Source organism: Oreochromis aureus, linkage group 3, assembly GCF_013358895.1.
Source record: "Oreochromis aureus strain Israel breed Guangdong linkage group 3, ZZ_aureus, whole genome shotgun sequence".
Lineage (NCBI taxonomy): Eukaryota > Metazoa > Chordata > Actinopteri > Cichliformes > Cichlidae > Oreochromis > Oreochromis aureus.
In genome coordinates this window covers 107,176,837-107,196,823 of record NC_052944.1, presented here as the reverse complement: position 1 = coordinate 107,196,823, position 19,987 = coordinate 107,176,837, and the positions used below count along the sequence as shown (strand labels likewise).

At 42.2% G+C, this 19,987-nt stretch overlaps 1 protein-coding gene across 4 annotated transcripts; it reads right to left on the bottom strand.

Annotated features, from left to right (window-relative positions):
* Nucleotides 1-8,583: 8,583 nt before the first annotated feature.
* On the bottom strand, nucleotides 8,584-19,746 carry LOC120437843. 4 transcript variants are annotated; one of them, XM_039608395.1, is made up of 7 exons: nucleotides 19,618-19,746; nucleotides 15,411-15,520; nucleotides 12,878-12,919; nucleotides 11,830-12,105; nucleotides 11,519-11,755; nucleotides 11,199-11,423; nucleotides 8,584-9,321 (listed from the first exon to the last, which is right to left on the bottom strand). In XM_039608395.1, exons 2-7 carry the CDS (start codon nucleotides 15,445-15,447, stop codon nucleotides 9,293-9,295), a joined length of 846 nt encoding a protein of 281 aa, XP_039464329.1. In that variant the 5' UTR covers nucleotides 15,448-15,520; nucleotides 19,618-19,746; the 3' UTR covers nucleotides 8,584-9,292. The 4 variants fall into 4 exon arrangements, with proteins under 4 accessions (XP_039464329.1, XP_039464331.1, XP_039464330.1 ...); XM_039608397.1 differs by having other exon boundaries at nucleotides 11,268-11,423; XM_039608396.1 differs by having other exon boundaries at nucleotides 11,519-11,749.
* Between the last annotated feature and the right edge of the window lie 241 nt (nucleotides 19,747-19,987).

The following is a 19,987-nucleotide window of genomic DNA, read 5'->3' as shown; positions in this document are numbered from 1 at the left end:
TTCTCTCCATCAGATTCCTGTCAACTCACGATCGACACAAACACAGTACACAGAAAGCTCCAACTGTCTCACAAGAACAGGAAGGTGACACGTGTGAAGAAGGTTCAGTCATATCCTGATCATCCAGACAGATTTGATGTTCATGAACAGCTGCTGTGTGAAAATGGTTTGACTGGTCGCTGTTACTGGGAGGTCAAGTGGAGAGGAAACGTTTATATATCAGTGAGTTACAGAAGCATCAGAAGGAAAGGAAACAGTGACGACTGTATGTTTGGATGGAATGATCAGTCCTGGAATCTGTTCTGCTATGAAGTTCGTCCTAGTTGTGTCTGGCACAATAACAAAGTAACATACATCTCCTCCTCCTCCTCCTCCTCCTCTGTCTCTAACAGAGTAGCAGTGTATGTGGACTGTCCTGCTGGCACTCTGTCCTTCTACAGAGTCTCCTCTGACACTCTGATCCACCTCCACACCTTCAACACCACATTCACTCAAACTCTTTATCCTGGGTTTTGTATTGGATCTAGTTCCTCAGTGTCCCTGTTCTGAGTTGAGTGTAAAGAGTGTCTCCTGTTAGAGAAACACTGACTGTTGAACAGATAGTTCAGTCTGTACATGTCTGTCTCTTTCACTCACAAACACCTTTTCAGATTCATGGATTCAATCAGTTGATGTTTGAAACTCTTCTAAATGATTCTTTGTAAACTTTTTCCTCTTCAGTCCTTTAAAGATGGAAGCTCCCATTATTCCAGGATCCACATGTTGTTTTTCTGTCCTCACAGTTTTTCCACTCAAACTCGTTGTGTATGTCTTAAGCTCATGAAGATCACTTAAATAAAAAATATGTGTAATGATTAATTAGCACAGTCGTTTAGGGTATTTATTACAGGGTTCATACGCCTTTTTCAGGGTCAAATTCAAGCACTTTTTAAGCATTTCAATGTCCTTTTTCAAGCACCCCCACATAGCCGCCAAAATAATAAATAATAATGCATGTTTCAAGTCGCATCACCTCAGTAAGATCATGTGAAAAATAAAACAAATCATACTAGGTGAACTTAAACACCTTTGTTCTACTTTTCTTAAGACAGAAAAACGCACCACACAAAAATACTGCAAAAGGAAACGGTCACCTTATATAGATAGTGTATAAACTCAAAATGCACATTTCACTTAAAAATTAAGATGTGAAAATGTGAACCAATCAACTGTTGAAAAAAACAGAACAAATCGATAAATAAATAAGTCTTCTCATCAGATACTGATGCTTCTTTCCTGTGCGACAAAAAATAGGAGACATGTTTGTTTGTTTTTTAAGTTAATTCCCAATAAAACTAACGGTTTTATTGCTAACTACATTGCTGTCTGTATTATTGCTGAAGTCCTAAATGATCACCTTTAAAGTGTTTGTGCTGATAACATCATGTACAGTCAGACAGGAGAACAGCACTGACTGGGAGAGGCTTTGAACAGATCACATAGTTCAATTCAACATATAAGACTTTATCATCTGTGCTATTATTATGTACAGTTCCAATGTATTTTGTTCATCTCCCTTAAATAAACAGGCAGCCTTAAAGTATGAAATATTCATATACAAATACTGTCTCAGTGGCTGATAGAGCCCCACAGGCCTCAGTGTGAGCTGGAAGACATTTATAATGTTTAAGTAGTTTAATGTGTAGGTGCTGACCATAAACACATTTTGAATGAAAGCCGGGGAACTTTGGTAGCACAGAAACAAGTGGCTATTTTTTGTGACCATATGGATCACTCATGTTACCATTATTTCACCCAAAGGCACCAAGTTAATACTCAAAAAAGCTGCAGCAATACACACAAATATAAACAGTACTTGGTGACGACTTTGCTTTTAGCCTTCTGGTGTCCAGAGTATAATTTATGGAGAAAATATGGCTAACATTTATGTTAGACTACTTTTAAATAACTGCTTTAGCCCACTTACAATGAAAATGTAAAAAAAAATCTAGTCATGGACCTGTGTAGTATGTTAACACTATTGGAAGTAAAAATATTGGAAGTAAAAATAATTGAAATCCAATTTTGAAAACACAACTTTCTTTTTTCCTTTCATAAAGCTCTGACTTGTATTATGAGTCTGTGGTCTGGGAGAGAGTCTGTAACTCTGTCTGCAAAATACAGTACATAATGACCAATGTTGGGCAATTAATTATATAGTTACTTCTTCAAAAAAAGTTACTCAGTTTGGCAAACAAAGTTGTTTGCAGCTGTTTACCTAAAAATGCTGCCAAGGCGTTTTTTTAAACAAACATTTCAAACTATTTACAGAACAATCAGCTGTTCTACATCAAATTATTTGTGCCAAATTATTTGCTGTTCATTGTCTGAATCAGCAGTGTGTCTGTGAAACACCCTGAATGATTTTTTCTCACGTATCATAAAAAGCTTTATTATGTGCGCCCTCTCAGAGTCACTGGGACCAATTCATTAGACAAGCATGTTTGGTTGAGGTGAGATTAGACATAATATGCTGAGTGAGACGGGGAACAAACAACAACTAATGAATCCCTGAGCAAACACAGAAGACGTGAGTTTCCACCTGAGTTCAGCTGCTCAGAAGCAGAGGCGGGAGCTGCACTGAATACTGCAAGTACACAACACGAAGACACACAAATGCATAAGACACCCAGGATGCTGATATATGCAAGGATCAGCTGGCAGAACAAAAGAACAACCAGTGTGTAGACCATTTAAATGAGCTTGAGATATCTACACAATGAGTTGACAGATGGAGTTCACAGTGTGACCTGAGTTAGATCAATAAATGACCTGCATGTGGTAACACAGAGCTCTCCCGACTGGAAACTTGATTTTCTCATATAAACATTTTTCACACTGACAGTCGTGGCAGTAATAGAGAATCCTTTCATCCGCCTCTTTATTTCTACTGAGTCACATGGCGCCAATCACAGCTCGCATTTGGTGAAAAGTGAAAGAAGAGCATCGCATTTTAAATTCAAACTGCATATCTTAAGATTGTAAAGCTTCTCACTCCTGGGTCTGTTTAAATATTCACCCATTAATGATGCCTGTAAAATACTGCACACATGCTGTAACACAAAGCCCACCAGTCAGACATCAGCTGTATTTACCTGTAAAACAGAGACTGTGGTGTTGATCATCATCGTCTTTCACAAATATAAAGCAAAACTTCAAAGTTAAATGTTTCAAAGATCAGTGAGAATCTGTTTGGTAAAACCTGATGTAGCACAGATGCTGACAGATGTTAGACACACTACAATAAAACAAATGTATTATTAGACATAGCTGCACTACAGGGGCACAGGCTTTCACTGAGCTTGTGATTTCTTTGTTTTGAACTAGTTAAAAAATCATTTTCTAAACAGAAAGTGTAACAAACCAAGTATGTAACCAATAGTTTAAAGCTGCAGGGAACAGAAAACAACTGCTGGCAAAGCAGGTTTGGCCTCAGCAGCCACTGAGGTCACATGAGAGAGCCATGTGGAAGAAGTCTAAGGAGCTTGGAAAGAAAAGCGTCTGGACTTCTTTAAGCTGCTCGAAGACGTTTCACCTCTCATCCAAGAAGCTTCTTCAGTTCTGAACTGAAGACCTTCTCCGACCCGCCGCAGAAAGACGACGACTTCCAAACCCCGGACCAAATATCCTCTCCATCCTATGGCTGGGATTTTAACACAGGTACACACAAACAGCTGTGTTAAAGAATGCAGACAAACGATCTTCTACTTTGTACTTCCCGAACTTAATAACAAAGTTCAAATGACATAATTGTTCTTTTCTTACTTAGTGCAACACATAATGACTAATGTCTCATTTTGTTAAGATATCAGGTTGGAAAATGTTGAAGTCAAAGGTTTAAATGACCTCCAGAAAAGTCAGACAGTGTTTAAAGTCCCTGAACACAGACCTGAGATGGTGAAACAGCCGAGGAGAGCTACTGTCTGAGGTCAAAGGTCAGACTGTAAGAGAGTCGTCAAGTTCATATAGCTCCATAACCCAAAGCTGCGCGTCCTCACATGGAGACATGGTGATGTAGCTTCATCTTCATCATCCTCTGTATCCACTAACTATAGGTGATCACGGTTGATCTGAGATCTGAACCGATCCCACTCCACGGTTCGGTACACACGTGAACCGAAGATTCGAAAAAGAAAAAAAAAGTATGCCTATGGTGCGCGCGGTCAGTCTGTCAAGCGGTAGTTATGGTCAGCGCTAGCGGTCCAAGTGGAGGAGCAGAGGAGTTTGTGGCATTTAAGCAGCCCTTTGCTGCCCAGTCCGACCGGGCTAAAGGTATTACTAAAGCTAATGGGGTGTTTAGCTGCAGACGGGAGGCCGTCGTCTGTTGTGCAAAACAAGGGGTTTAAACTGTGATGAACGTGCTTGAGCCACGCTATGATATCTCGTTGCGCGTCCACTTCAGTGACAAGATCCTTTGAAGCATGTATGAGCAGGAGAAGTTTAAAGTTATGGCTGAACTGTCCCAGGCATCCTCTGTTGCTCTAACTACAAATGGGTGGAGCTCCAGCGCTACGGAAAGCCACGTGACCGTGACCGCTCGTTATATCACAGCGGAGTGGTAGATACAAAGCCCTGCACTGCCCTATAGATTACATTAGATTAGATGAAACTTTATTTATCCCTTGGGTGGGTTCAAACTGAAATTCAGTTTCCAGTAGCACAGCACTAGGGCTGTTCGATATAATGATATATATCGGATGACGATATAAAAACGTCTATCGTTTAATTTTACGCTATCGTTTGTTTCGTGGTGTCGCAAAATAAAATGTTTACGGCAATATTTTTTCATCGTTTTGATGGTCACTGTAGTGGCTGTATTAATTGGTTAAAGTTCTCTCTTTCTCTTATATTTAATATAACCACACTACGGACGGACAAGCGCCTGTTTTTATGCGTTGTGGTTAGCAACAACGACGGTAACAGCATTGCGTGTCCGCTTGTTTATGTTCCACATAAACCTTTCAGAATAAAGCTCAAGATCCTGTTGAGACTTTTCAAAATAAACTGAATCACGTGAAAGAGCAGATTGTTTACGGATGAGAAGCAAAAAAAAAAACGTCAGGTGCTAAAAAATAAACCTCAGACTCAAACGTTAGAACAGGCTTTTCCCCGCAGCACGCCGTGTAATAAATACTCACAAAGAAAACGGCGGCCGTTACAACCTATGTCTAAAAATGTATAGTTTCATGCATCGGTTAAAACACGCAGCTGGAAACACTTCCGGCAAGACTAGCTGCCCGAGATTCACAGAATTTACAGAAAATGTTAAATTTTTGTGATTTATATCGTTATCGGGATGATAGAATTCTTATATTGGGATATGAGATTTTGGTCATATCGCACAGCCCTACACAGCACCCACAGAAGTTACAGAATGTGAGCAGAAACATACCAAATATACACATATATAAATACAGAGAATACAAAAGGAATAAATAGAATAAATAGGAATAAGAATACAAGGGAACGGCACATTTCAAGTATTGTGAGTCTATTACACCGTTGGATATTAACAAAAACTATTGCACAGTGAAAAGGCACTACAGCTACTTGTTCCCCCCTCCTCTGTCCCCGTTTCCCCTCCAGCGAGGAGTTAAACAGTTTGATGGCGTGTGGGACAAAGGACTTTTTAAGTTTGCTGGTTCTTGACACTGAACAGACTCCTCTGGTTGTTTATGGCCGTGTGCAGAGGATGCAGAGACTGCCCAGCATGGTCCATAATGTCCATATGCACCTTAATGTGTTTTTATATAAGTGCGTGGAATCAGTCTTCAGTTGAATGCTTTTAATAGGCAAAAATTACTTAAATAAGTAAATTGGGAGTCAAATTTTTGTCTTTTTTTTTCTATTTTTGCTGATCCGAAAATTGATCCGATCCGCGACTTAAAACCGTGATCCGATCCGAACCGTGAGATTTTTTTCATCCGTTGCACCACTACCACTAACCCTCTGTGCACAGGTACAAACTTTGAGCCTCTCTGTTACACCTGAGCTGATTGGTCCATCCAAACATTGGAAATAACCAGTAAAAACAGTGTTCACTGTTTCTGCTCCTCAGGTATGTGAAATCTGTTGGAGACATAACAACATGTCCTAAACTGGACCTCAGGTCCTGTCAGGTTGGTCCTTATAGCAGTGTGACCTTTAACCTTATTCATTCATCATAAATGTCTTTAATGACACCTTTCAGTCCTTCACAGCCTCCACACTGAGTGCTGTTGCACAGTTATTAAACCCTTCTTTAAGCCTTTTCTACACTATTAAATGAAACCCACCATATTATGCTGGTCTGTGACGTCACACAGCAGTGAACCCTGTAAACCGCTGCATCGCTGGCTACAGAACCAGTTTGCCGAGAGCGCCCTCTAGTGGCCAAACTTAGCTGTTACACTTGGCAGCGGTCGGCAGCTTTATGCTCCGTGAAATAACAAAGTGCCATTTCCACGACAAACTTTCACAGCAGCCTTGTTCCCTCATCGACCAGCTGCTAACGAACCATTTGTGACTCACAGTTAAACTTTGACAGTCTTTTTACCTGTTTACTAACCAATCAGCTCCCTGCGCATTCAAACTCTGCTGCTGCTGTACGCTTTACGGCACCTGGTTTACGTCACCGTGTCGTTCTGTACCTTTCAAAGTAAAAGCATGAGCTCGGTCTAAGCTGCAGCAGAATAATAACCACTTATGAACCAATTTACCAAAAATTAATGTCATTTACAACACTGAGTTTGTACTTGAACAGTGTTTTCAGTGTTTTTGCCTCCAGTTGAAGAGTAATGCTGTCAATGATGGCAGAAAGGCGCGAAAGCAGAAAGGAAACAAACTCAGCAGAGACCAGAACAAGGCTCAGGGAGGGGCGTGGCCATCTGCTGTGAGAGAAGAAGACAGGATAAAGACATGCTGTGGAAGAGAGACAGAGATTAATAACACGTATGATTCAATGCAGAGAGGTCTATTAACACATAGTGAGTGAGAAAGGTGACTGAAAAGGAAAAACTCAATGCATCATGGGAATCACCCAGCAGCCTGCGAAAGGAAGTCCATGAACAGGCAGACCCTCAGCAGCAGGCTGACCTCTGACCTCTGAGACAGAGGGAGGAGTTTGTGTCACCAGGGGGCGCTGCAGCATCGCCTGAGAGCTTTAAGAACAACACTAATAAACAGGAAGTGAAAGTCACACTTCTGCTGGTGTGTGTAGCAGACCTCCACCCTCTGCAGGAAGCTGAGATAAGAAGCAGCCAATCACCGAGCAGAGAGCATGTGACCTGCTGTTACTGTGACAACAGCGCCTGGTACAGAGAGCAGCTTTCTAAAGCAGAAAGAAAAACTTGGTCCCTCCGTTGAGGGAAGATGCTGTGAATGTCCAGGTGTCATGTGACCCACCTGATCTACTGATTTAAGACTGTAAGAACAATAATAACAACATGTTTAATACAGAGTCACGTAATATAAATATATAATATATAAATACAGACCTGCCTGCTGTGATAGACCCCCTTGAGCTTTCCCACATTTTGTCACATTACAGCCACAAACATGAATCAGTTTTATTGGAATTTCACGTGAAACATTATTAACACATCTGTAATACAAAGTGGTGTACACGTGAGAAGTGGAACGAAAATCATACATGATTCCAAACATTTTTTACAAATAAATAACTGAAAAGTGGGGTGTGCGTAATTATTCAGGCCCAGAATGAGCAAGAATGTCAGTCTGTAGATGTGCAAAGCTGGTAGAGACAAACCCTAAAAGACTGGCAGCTGTAACTGCAGCAAAATGTGTTTCTACAAAGTATTGACTCAGGGGGCTGAATAATTTGCCTCTGATGGAGTTTCCAGTGGTGAACATCTGGAATCCTTGAACTGCTCAGCTAGGCGAGGACATCTCTGGTCTGCTCACTTTATCTCCACCGTCTCCACCCACATCACTGACATTCAGCCCCACCCTGTCTCTGTCTGTGACCTTTCACCCACTTTAACTAAGGTGGAGGTTTCATCAGCAGCTTCATGGTAGAATCAAACTGTATTTGTCCATTTACACAATAATGGTCCTCTAAATCAATCTCTCACACACACACACACACACACCAGTCCTCCTATAACAAAGTCAAATTGTCAGGAAGCAGATGTGTGGTCTCCACCCATGAGCACGCTCAGAGACCTCAGAGTGTCTCCACCCATGAAGCTGATCTCTGCTCACAGATGTTTCACTCTGTGTAACGTCTTTAACAACTTCCTCTTCCTCAGCCCTGCAGTATTTCTATGCATCTGTGCTCATCCTCCTCCTTAGTTTCAGCTCTGACTGTGAGACTGTGAATCATGATTGTTCGGCTTCATTTCTGTACTGAACAGTCATTTTAAAATTAGCTAGTAAATAACAATTAGCTAATGTTGTTCATGAGACTAAAGTCATCTCACTGTGGTAATGTAACTATAATATTATAGTTATTATATTAATCATTATTAGTTATTACAGCAGTGAACAGTGAACATAACTGTTTCTGATAGAATGAAGATCAGACTGATATATTAAATATTCCTTTATTGGGTGATAAAATCAGACCATGTCATAACTGCTTTAAGTCATACAGAATAGATATCAGAGCCTTAAACAGGCTGACTTCTGCTAAATGGGTCAAACTGGGCAGAAACACAAGAAACAGAAGCTGCTGTGTAACCTGTAACAACAAACCCACAACACAAATGTGAAGAACTGTGAGAGAAAATGATTAAATACTGTAAATGTGACAGAGAGACATGAGATGTTAATATTTAATGTGGTTCATACAGCACCAACATCAGTGACCTTGGGGTGATTATATGGATATATATGATACTGATGGAGGCAGCTGTCAATCAGAGGCACTGACAGGAAGTGTGGGTGTGGCCTCAGGGAGCTCTGAGGTCAGAGGGGGTGTTTCATGATGTTTGATGCTTCCTGACAGTCAGCAGCTTTGACTTTTGACCCACATGAAGCTAACATGTGACACAGAGTCAGGACGCTCTGTGGAGATCCATCAGAACAGCAGAAACACGTTTGGGGTCATCATCATTATAAACTTATAATGTTAGACAAACAGCTGCAGAACATCTGGCTGAGGTCAGTTAGCTGTTAGCTGTTAGCAGAGGAAGGCCAAAGCAAAGCTGCATCTTCATCTTCCTCAGGGCTGAATACACAACAGATACAGTATAAACCACACGCTGCTCTTCATCACCAGCTCCTCCTCCTCCTCAGACTGTTTCTTCAGCAGTCAGACGTTCCTGTTCTTGGTTCGTGTTCCTGAGGAGACAGAGGACAGAGCAGCTCAGCTCATGTGTCCACAGGACGATGTGTCCTATGTAAAAGTGTCTGTCTGCAGACGGTGACAGGGAGAGAGGCGGAGCAGCTGAAGGTGCACGGACACCACCACCCCAATAATCTTAAAACAACCAACCATATCAGTATAAACAACAATGTGTCATCCTGTAATCTCACATTAAAATATGTTTTAGAAACTGGATGAAAGAGAAGGAGGGAGGGAGAGGACTTGAGGATGCAATACAATGTCTTAAAGCAGGGGTGGGCAACTCCAGGCCTCGAGGGCCGGTGTCCCTGCAGGTTTTAGATGATTCCTTGAAGCAACACAGCTAATTTAAATGGCTAAATTTGCTCCCCAACATGTCCTGAAGTTTTCCAGAGGCCTGGTAATGAACTAATCATGTGATTCAGATGTGTTGACCCAAGGTGAGATCTAAAGCCTGCAGGGACACCGGCCCTCGGTGCCTGGAATTGCCCACCCTTGTCTTAAAGACATAAAGACCTGGATGGCCGCTAACTTCCTGCTTCTTAATTCAGATAAAACTGAGGTTATTGTACTCGGCCCTGAAAATCTTAGAAATATGGTATCTAAGCAGATTCTTACTCTGGATGGCATTACCTTGGCCTCCAGTAATGCTGTGAGGAACCTTGGATTCATTTTTGACCAGGACATGTCCTTCAAGGCACATATTAAACAAATATGTAAGACTGCTTTCTTCCATTTGCGCAACGTCTCTAAAATTAGAAATATCCTGTCTCAGAGTGATGCTGAAAAACTAGTTCATGCATTTATTACTTCCAGGCTGGACGACTGTAATTATGCTATAATATAAAAATGCTTTATCCTTCCTCCTTGTGTAAAAAAGATTTTTAATGTCAGTTTTAATTAAAAATTCACGGTTAAGAAAAAATCCAACACATATGAACAGCAGATAATAAAGAAAAGTGAATGGTTCAGTCTAACATGTGAGACGTTAAACTTCAGTAAAACTATGCAGTTATGAGATGAAACTTTAATCCGAGTCAAACCGATTTGCTTTGTTGTAAATAAAACAGCGACGTAAACGTGACCCGACAGACAGAACCTGAGTGAATGAAGTCCAGTGTTTAACCACTGAGAGCTGAAACTTAGGTGAGGTTTCAAAGCTGTGATATCAGCCGCTGATAAACTGCTCTGTAGTTTTCTGTTTCCAGCCATCATCTGTAACTCAGGTCAGTCACTCTGAGGGAAACACAAGCTCCAGCAGCTCTGAGCTCAGGAAGCTATATTTACTTATCTTGTGCACAATATTGCGCCAACATTGCGTTATATGGAGCTGCAGCTGCCCACGTTAAACTATCACCAGGTAACGTGGGCATGTTTCCTGAATCAGCAGCAAGTGTCAAACAGCTGACAGGTGAGCAGCATGTATGCAGGTAAACGGAGGGTCTGTCGAGCTGATCGCTGGTGTCCTGAGGAAAATGTGGGCTCATTATTTATGTTACAGAAACACAAGGACACGAGAGCAGGTGGAGCGAGACGACCGTTCGGTGAAAATGAGAATCTGCAAATGCAACATGTGGAACACACAAATCTAACGGTTAACATGAAAAACAGTTAAACTGGAACACGGGAGCTGTGAGCTCGGTAAACTCTGATTCAGTGGCAGCTTTATGTGTCAAAGCCAACAAAACACATTTTATTTTGAAAGGTAAAACTGAAGAGTCACTGACCAGCATCACTCAAACCCACCATGACTGCATGTTTGGACCATTACAGCCCACTGATCGAGGTGACGCAGTAAGTTCATTTACTTAGGCTCAGAGGGTTAATACAGTAATCAGATTACACCTGCTCAGATCAGGTGAGTGAGAGCTACCTTTGAGTTTCCAGCAGAGAAACAGAAACAAACCCAGAACCAGAACCAGGAGAAGCCCAGAAACCAGACCTGCTACAACTGGGACCAGGAGAGAGGAAGGAGGAGGAGGAGGACAGGTGGATGCTGGGAAAGGAGGAGAGGGAGGACAAGTAAGAGGAGGAGCAAAGTTTGTGGAGGTGCTTGGAGGAGGACAGTGAGGAGGAGGATGGATGATTGTAGGAGGATCTGCAGGAGAGATGATGAAGATGGTTCAGTCAGTTTACTATCAGGTCACAATGTTACATCATTTTTTAAACAGGAAGTGATGTCAGTGTTCTGACCTCTGACCCTCAGAGAGCTCTGAGGAGACTTTCCACCCTGATCAGTAGAACACCAGTAGAGACCTTCATCAGCCTGCTGGATGTTAGTGATGATGTGCACTCGTGTAAGACCATGACGACTTCCTTTGATGAAGAAATAAGCTGCGACTGTGGCACCATTCCTCTGTCTGCAGCGCAGAATGACATCACTTCCTGTCCTCACAGGAAGTGCAGGGATCTCCAGGATGACACCTTCATCAGACCATCAGAGACAAACAGAGTTAATGAGAGCAGAGTCACACAGAGACAGAGACACAGCTGGAACATCTCACCTCTAGTGTCTGATTGGACACTGAAGGAGACTCTGTCACTCTGCTGTCCAGAGGAGTCCTCACACCAGAAGGTTTCACTGGGAGCAGAAAGATCCACAACACAGTAGGAACCAAGAAGCCTCCCAAAGCCTGGAGCTGCTCCACAGTCCTCAGTGAGTCCTCCTCTGGTCCTCTTCACTGTCCATCCATCAGCTGTCTGTCCATCATCAACACAACTCAGATCCACTAAAGATCCACTGAAGACCTGCTGAAGGTTTGGACTGACAGACAGAGACACTGGAGGACACACAGAGATGATGAAATCATAACTATATGTTGATTAAAGTCTAATATAAGCACAGTGCTGGTGTGCAGGGCTGTTATATGCTGCTGACATATTATAAACTGTTATGTCTACATCAAGCTTTTAGTCTCATAATAAGCAGATATTTGTGTTTGTCATCAACATTCAGATCTTAGAGATGATTTGATGTTTGGATCAACAGCATCACTAATTGAAGCACTTAAAGTGGAAAAATCTCCCTTATTTCAGCTGTGATCACACACTTTGGTTTTCAGAGGAACAGCCAACAAAAGGAAAAGCTGAGTGTGTTTTCTTTAAAGCTCAGATGGAACTTGGTGGACTAACATGCAAACTGAGGCTGTGTTCAGGACTCTGTCACACTGGTGATGAAGAGTGGGACCAGCAGAGAGTGTGCACACACAATGGTCTGTGCTAATCACAGATTCATTTCAAAAGTTTTAATTTACAAATGTTTGAGGAAATGGTTCATCAGGTCTAATTGTAGAGAAATGTACAGTTAGAATATAAAGAATTTTTTCCAGTTATTCAAGTTGTTCAAGTCCAATCACTTGAACTGCCAGATTATAAAAAAGGTAAGATTACCCAAAACTGAAAACAAACACACACACACGTACACACACACACGTACACACACACACACGCACGCACGCACGCACACACACACACACACACACACACACACAGAGTAAGTGTATTTGTGTTCTTGTTGGAGTCTCACTGATTGTTTTCACTTCATCGACTCACCTGCAGAAACAGTCGGTGCAGACAGCAGCAGCACACACACACCTGCAACAGGAGGACAGAGGTCACTAAAGGTCAGAGGTTAGGGGCCCTCCACCACCTTTTGTACCTGCACAGTTGAGGAGCTTCTTTCTCTGTGTGAGCAAACAGTCATTTGTGAGTCACATTGAGGGAACTGCAGTCATTACAAAACAACATGACAGTTAGAACAGTTAGGAGGGAGCTGAGTGTGAGCAGAGATAAGTGACACAGACAGGAAATGCTGTAGGTGTTGTGATACCGCAGTCTCAGAGGAAAAACATGAACCGTAGCTCAGAATTAAACAAGTTTTTAAAGCTTAAATTACACCAAAACAGTTAACTAATAACTAACCACATTATTTATCATCCAACACCTCGGAGGACAGCAGGGAGAATTTGAATACTCTCCAACAACTGCTGCTTCAGCAAGATAATTATGAAGAAAGCCCCGTCCAAGAACTAGACACCACCCTCCAAAAGAAATGGCCCAGTAGACTCTCCCAGTACAACATCGTCAGCTGGCAAACACAATCTATAAGCGACTGTCCAGCTTCAGTGTGAGGCTGTGGTGGAGATTTTACACCATGACTGTAAAGCCCTGATGAAAACACCTCACTGAGGGACTTTGTCAGCTCTCTTACTGAGAATGTGACCAGGCTTCATATAGAAAAGAAAACAGACTGTCATACAGGCCAGGGATCACTTTGTGTTTTCTGCTTTGTTACACTTCAGTCTCTGATGACTATAAACCTCAAAATGCTGCACAGCCCATATTAAAGCCAGCACTTCTTCCTTAACCAATGAGCAGTATAAATGATAGGAGTTAACGTCCCAAGGAAACAAAACATCAAAATGATTGAATGAACAGCTCCATCATCATCAGTCTACAAAGAAACAGACCCAGCATCTACCTACAGCTGGAATGGTTCACCCATATGAGGAGCAGAAGAAGTTTCTTCAGGTCGGCTCGAAGTTAATCGTACAGCTGAGCAGATCTGTGAGAGGTGCAGATAGAAACCTAGCATGCCCAAGAACTGCATTAGGTCTGTTTTAGAGATGGAGGGGAAATGATCAGGAGCACATTTGGCCCACACAGGGCTGATATTCCCAACCTCACCCTGATAGGTGATCATGGACTGACTGGCATTTGCATGTTTTGCACTTCTCACAGTGAAGCATCTCATGTCAGAGCTGAACACAGCTCTAATTCACTCTGCATGGTCTTCAAGTGTTGCTGTAAATTACAACATCAAGGGAAGCAGCACAGCCCTGTAGTCCTGCCCAGTCCTGGCTAAGATAGGCAGCAGCAAGTATCTCACAGTTGCAAAAATCACATAATTAAACAGAGGCAGCAACAAAACCCAAAAATACATGATTACTAAAAAATACAATAACATATGATAAAGTTCAATTAAATTAAATTACATTTAAAAATTCAGTTAAAATGACAATCAATCTAATTAAAGCAGTTGCATGTTATGAACTCAAGGGTTAACAGCAGCTGGTCACACACACGTGTGGAGGAATGACTCTCAGGAGCTCAGTAAACTCCAGCGTGGTGTCTGACATGTGTGTGCGATATGGGTGGAGGTCTCAGCTCCGTCAGTGTTAAAGCTGGAGTTACAGCACTGAGCTGACCGCACCCCTGGCTGTGTGTCAGGAGGAGGGCTGGCTATTGTTTCTACTTCCTGTTTGTGTATGAGGCTCCGCCCCCTCCTTTTTTTGGATAAATCTGAAAAGGCTCAGTGTGAACTTCCTGTAGCTGCAGTGTGAGATTGTCAGATGGTCAGACATATCAGATCATCACTCACACTCATGCTGCTCAGTACAACAGTGAACACTGATACTAGATGAAGCTTTGTGAAACACTGAAGCTTGTTTGACAAACAGTTCATTACTCAAAGCTTTTCAACACAGTCCTCTTTGGTGACATCTGGTGGACAAACATATGAAGAGCAGCTTGAATCTACAACTTATAATGAAGTGCTTCATTATGATTGGCCGCTCTACAGAGCTGAGCTTCTGTTTCATGCTGATATGGTGCTTGTGCTTGTTTTTGGGGGGATGTTACATCTATTTTAATAATAAATCTTTTAGAGGAATAAACCTTCCTTGTTTAAACGTGGGGCATGGTGTGTTCTCCTGTTGCTGGTGACACTATATATGTGTATGTACAACACAGTCATGTAATAGGTTGGCAGTATGCTTGTGCTGTGAGGTCTAACTCTATGTATAGTGTATTTATTATGTACATTTTTAGACAGAGTGTCCTTATACACACTGTATCCTGTAACAGTACACACTGAAAGTGCGGGACCCGCCCTGCATGGAGGCCTCGGGGACGAGCTTCACATGAACGAGCTTCACATGAACGAGCTTCACATGAACGAGCTCGATGACAGAATAACGCACGTGAGCGGTTTTAACAGCAGAGGGCGGTTTGACTCACCCGCTACTTAGTCTGTATGAAGCCACACCCATCTCTGTTTGTGTGTTTGTGTGAGTGTGTTTCTTACCGATTAAGAGGAGCATGATCTTCATCATCCTCTTCATCCTCTGTAGCAGTCCCGTTGATCCTCACTGACAGCTGAAATCACCGACCGCTCTCAGAAACAGATCCGTTACTCTGCGCACAAAAAAAAAGACTTTCTCCTCCCTGGGTCCTTCACAATAAAAGCTCTTTCCAGTGTTGGAATCAAGATAAAGATAAAGACACATACTGCATGTGGTTTTCAAAGCAGCACACCTGTTCACCATAAACATCAACACACGGATCAAAAACTTTGAAATATGTCTTCCTGTTGGGAGATGTGTAATGTTACTGCGTGCTAGTGTTTGTTCACTTCTAGTTTCATGTCCTCATCACCCCACCATACGGTTTTAAAAGTGTTTTGAAGTGGATGCAGAAGCACATGGAGTGTGCTGTAGTTCAATTAATTCGTTTTTTATGTTTTTATTTCATTGTTCCATAGTTTATTTATGTTTCTGGTTTTATTGTGATTTTTATCTGTGAAAGTGCGACATAAACACATTATTCTTACTTACTTATGATAAACAGCTAGATGGAGCCACATGGCTGTTGTAACTTGACCGAGCCTTTACAGCAGAGCCCACAGAGCCCAAACTCACAGTTAAAATAAGAACAGCTGTCCTCACATCAACAGGAAACCACAGGAAGAAGAAGAAGAAGTGATGCAGAGGCTAAAAATACTGCAGGGCTGATAAAGAGGAAGCTGATGAGGTGTGGTAGCAGATCACTGCTGTCACCAGCATGAATGTTAATGCTAGTGGGCCTCATGTTTATTGCACCTTCACAGTGGACCTGTTGTAGAGACGTCCTGTTCAAGGGAGGTGACTGGTGGCTGTAGCTTTCCTTAGAGTGGGAGGGGGTCAAGGATGAGCTGGACTGAAGGTGTAGGGATGTATGACGTGCTGTGAAATGGGTTTTGTGTGAGAGTGGGTATATGTGAGGGCAGCGGCCAGAGATCACCCTGGTGTTTGGAGTGTTTCTCTCCACATTGCAGTTTGTTCATTAAACCCACTTCAAATCATGCTCACCGAGGTGTCTGCAGGTTATTTTAAATCTTCCACAACAAGGCTGACAAATGTTCTTAGAGACGTTTTCCACTGCAAACATCAGCTTTGACTCTCAGTGGAAACATGATCATGTGATCAGTGATCAGGTTCATGGTTGGACTCAGTCTTAGTGTTGTCAAGATGAGGGAAATATTTTACTGCTACTATTCATAACCATCATCATTATCATTGCATTAATCATCATTTCATCAAAGCATTTGTTGAAGCTTGTGTTACAGGTGTTGTCATGATCATATGTTGACATTTGTATTACAGGAGCAGCCAATATCATTGTGTACACACACAACATTAAGGTTAAAACAGCATACATGCTTACAAAACACATATAATACATATAATCTAGGAACAGGCCTGAGCAGAGGCCCGAATCTATTCAGCTTCTTGTTGTAGCCTGTCGCAGTGGGGTTTACTTGGTAACAGGTAACAGAAGATGTATCAGAGAGGATGTCACGTCCACAGGGACATGGAGGGCCTGAAATCATCGCCGTATTTGGAGAAGATACTAGAAAGAGGAACTTCTGTGTCTGACTTCACTTCTAAAAATTGATTATTGTCTGTACAAGATGAAAATGATGTTCTTAGAAATACAAAAATATGTCATAGAACGCAAGAGGAGGCATTATACTCTGACGCTATAAAAATGACGCTATAAAAACCTTTCTCTGTGTATTTTGGGAGAAGAACCCCGCAGATGTGATGCTGTGTGCTTCTTCCCACGCGTGTGTCCAATAAACTCATCTGTTTGATTGCATCCTTCTGGGCCTCTGGTATTTTGTTTTGGTTCTCAATATCTCGAATCAGGACTGTTTAAAGAAGAAACTCAAGATAACGAGTAAACATTTATCCTGTACACTTTGTCACCTCTGAGTCAAAGGGAGAGGCTGAAATCTGAATATCAAGCTGTAAATATACTCGCCACACCCTCATCACACAGATGTAGTCATTTATACCCACTGTTAGCATCATACATCATAGAATACAGCACAACCTGTCAGGTTATAAGAGTTAAGAAGAGCACTTGAGCTTCAGCAAAGATTCAAGAAATATTTATTTATATTTCCTATCATTTCATGGCTATTCCATCTCAAAGACAAGTATCTTTTACAGTGTATACAAATACATAATGATGTAACACTATAGATCAACTTAGCTCAGAATATATAAAGCATATAAACAATTACAGCAATATGATGCAACAAACACAGCAGTGCTACTAATCCAAAATACTCAAAGCTTCATAGAACTGAAACAAACATTTATTTTTAGCTCCATTCTGCTGCTGATACATACTTTAGGTTTCTGAATATTAAACTTGTTGCTGCCTTTCATAGTGTGTAACTTGAAGGCCCTGAGTACTTTCTCCCACACTGAAAACACTGGGATGATAACATTATTTGAACATTACCTAATAAGACTGATTCAGGACAGACAATTAGTTATTTTAAACTTTTCTAGCAGTCCTTCACAAACAGGGAACAGTCTGTCTATTCTCAACATCTGTCAGCTGCTGCTGGCTCTTCCTCCTCCTCTTCCTCACACACTGCTGAGTTTGTCCTGGTGGATCATCAGGGTGCAAAGCCTCACAGATGATGTGCAGCAGTGGGTCCCTCAGTCTGTCCTCACTCTGGACACTTGCAGTTGTCACACATGGAAATCAAATGTGTGATAAGCTGCAGGATTCAAACACAAGTGTAACTTATAAATACATGTTCATACTTTTATTCCACAATCAGAGAGAAAGAAACAGAGAGAGAGTGCAGGACAGACAGACAGGCGACAGTCTCAGGTGTACACACTGCTACAAAACAGCACAAGAGAAGGAGGATTTAGTGTTTGTGTTATTACGAGTGTTAAACAAGAAGAGTTCCAGATGGTCCAGTGGACACATGTGTGACTCCTGTGATTAAAGCATCTTTCTTTCAGCTTAACGAGTGAACCGTCAGCTCGTTCAAACACACGTTAAAGTCCGTTTGGCTCGACACCACCGAACAGAGGCAGCAATATAACATAGCTAACATTAACAGTGCAGTGAATCCTGCTTGTGCCGTGATATTCAGGACTGCAAACCGAGCAGCATCACTGACTTTCAGCTTGTTGTGTTTGTGGATATATGACTGACTTTAATTATCCATAAAATCATCACATTCTCTGTAAGATTAAGGTCGACTATATATATATATATTTAGAAGTAGAGGCTTTAAAACCAAGTTACCGCTGAAAGTACAAACATCACTAATGTCACATAACTTTGCCGACATGTGGCCAACAGTAATGTTTTAATGTTCTTAAACATTCGCACATAAATAAGTGACATCATATTCAGTACTTACTTTTGACAGTTCACTCTTCGGCCGCTCCCTTCTGCCGTATTTTGCGGCAAAATTATCCACACCCACCGCCGCGCTATGGATTGTGGGATATATGGGGCCACGAAGCGTGCACCGGACCACGCTTGATATTTGGGGAAATCGACGGCGCATTTGGAGTATGCATTTGAAGTACACTTTGAATTGGGACAGCCGTCGTCGCGTGGCGGTGACGTAATCGCACTTGAAATGCGTACTTCAAGCGTGCAGACCCTGAATTGGGACACAGCCACTGTCTCCTGCTGTCTGTACTACACACAATTGTACAAAAATGAAGCCAAAATATCCCGCTTGTGGAGGCTGCCATCTTGCATTTTTGGAGCCAGAGTCTGCGCAGTAGTGACTTGAGGTGGCGCGACTGTGTCACGCTCCCGCCCACACACCCGCTGGACATGACCGCAAACACGCCCCCCCCCTCTCTTACACACACACACACACTTTTTACGTAGCCCGGCTGCTCCAGTTTATCTGCTGATGGATTTGCAATGCTATCTTCATGCAATCATACGGCACATTGACTTCTGAGGAAATTTTAGACGCACTCATCATCAGAAAGGTTGCAGACCCCTTATTTAAACACACACATATGATCAGCTGATAAAACCAGCTGAAAGTGCAGGATCCGCCCTACACGGAGGCCGCGGGGACGAGCTTCATCACATGAACGAGCTCGATGAACGTGAACATGAGCGGTTAAAAAAACAAACCCGCGACACACTCGGTATGCAGCCACAGCCACCTGTGTGTGTGTGTTTCTTACTGAGTAAGAGGAGCACGATCATCATCATCTTCATCCTCGGTAACAGTCCCGTTAAAGCTGATCCTCACCGACCCACCGACCGCTCCCAGAGACCCGTCACTCTGAACAAGATGGCGCACAAAGAAAAGCTGACTTTCGGTTCTACCGGAAGTCTCCTCCTCCCTGAGAACTTTCATAATAAAAGCTTTTTACAGTGTTGAATACAAGGTAAAAGGAAAGGGAAGAAATAAAGAGTGATGTGCAGGTGAGAAGCTGTAACACTCACAGACTGTGCGAAGGTTAAAGAAGTGAAACACGCCTCCTCCTGTCTGCCTGTGAACTGAGCCCACACAGTGGACTCTGTGTCACTGATGCAGCTGCTGACTGTGAG

Bases quoted from the DNA above. Each gene is read 5' to 3' on its own strand.
- LOC120437843 (XM_039608395.1), bottom strand. From the start codon at position 15,447: ATGAAGAGGATGATGAAGATCATGCTCCTCTTAATCG. The intron at 12,920-15,410 runs GTAAGAAACACA...CTCCTGTTGCAG, and splicing joins GATCATGCTCCTCTTAATCG to GTGTGTGTGTGCTGCTGCTG. The intron at 12,106-12,877 runs GTGAGTCGATGA...TGTGTCCTCCAG, and splicing joins TGCACCGACTGTTTCTGCAG to TGTCTCTGTCTGTCAGTCCA.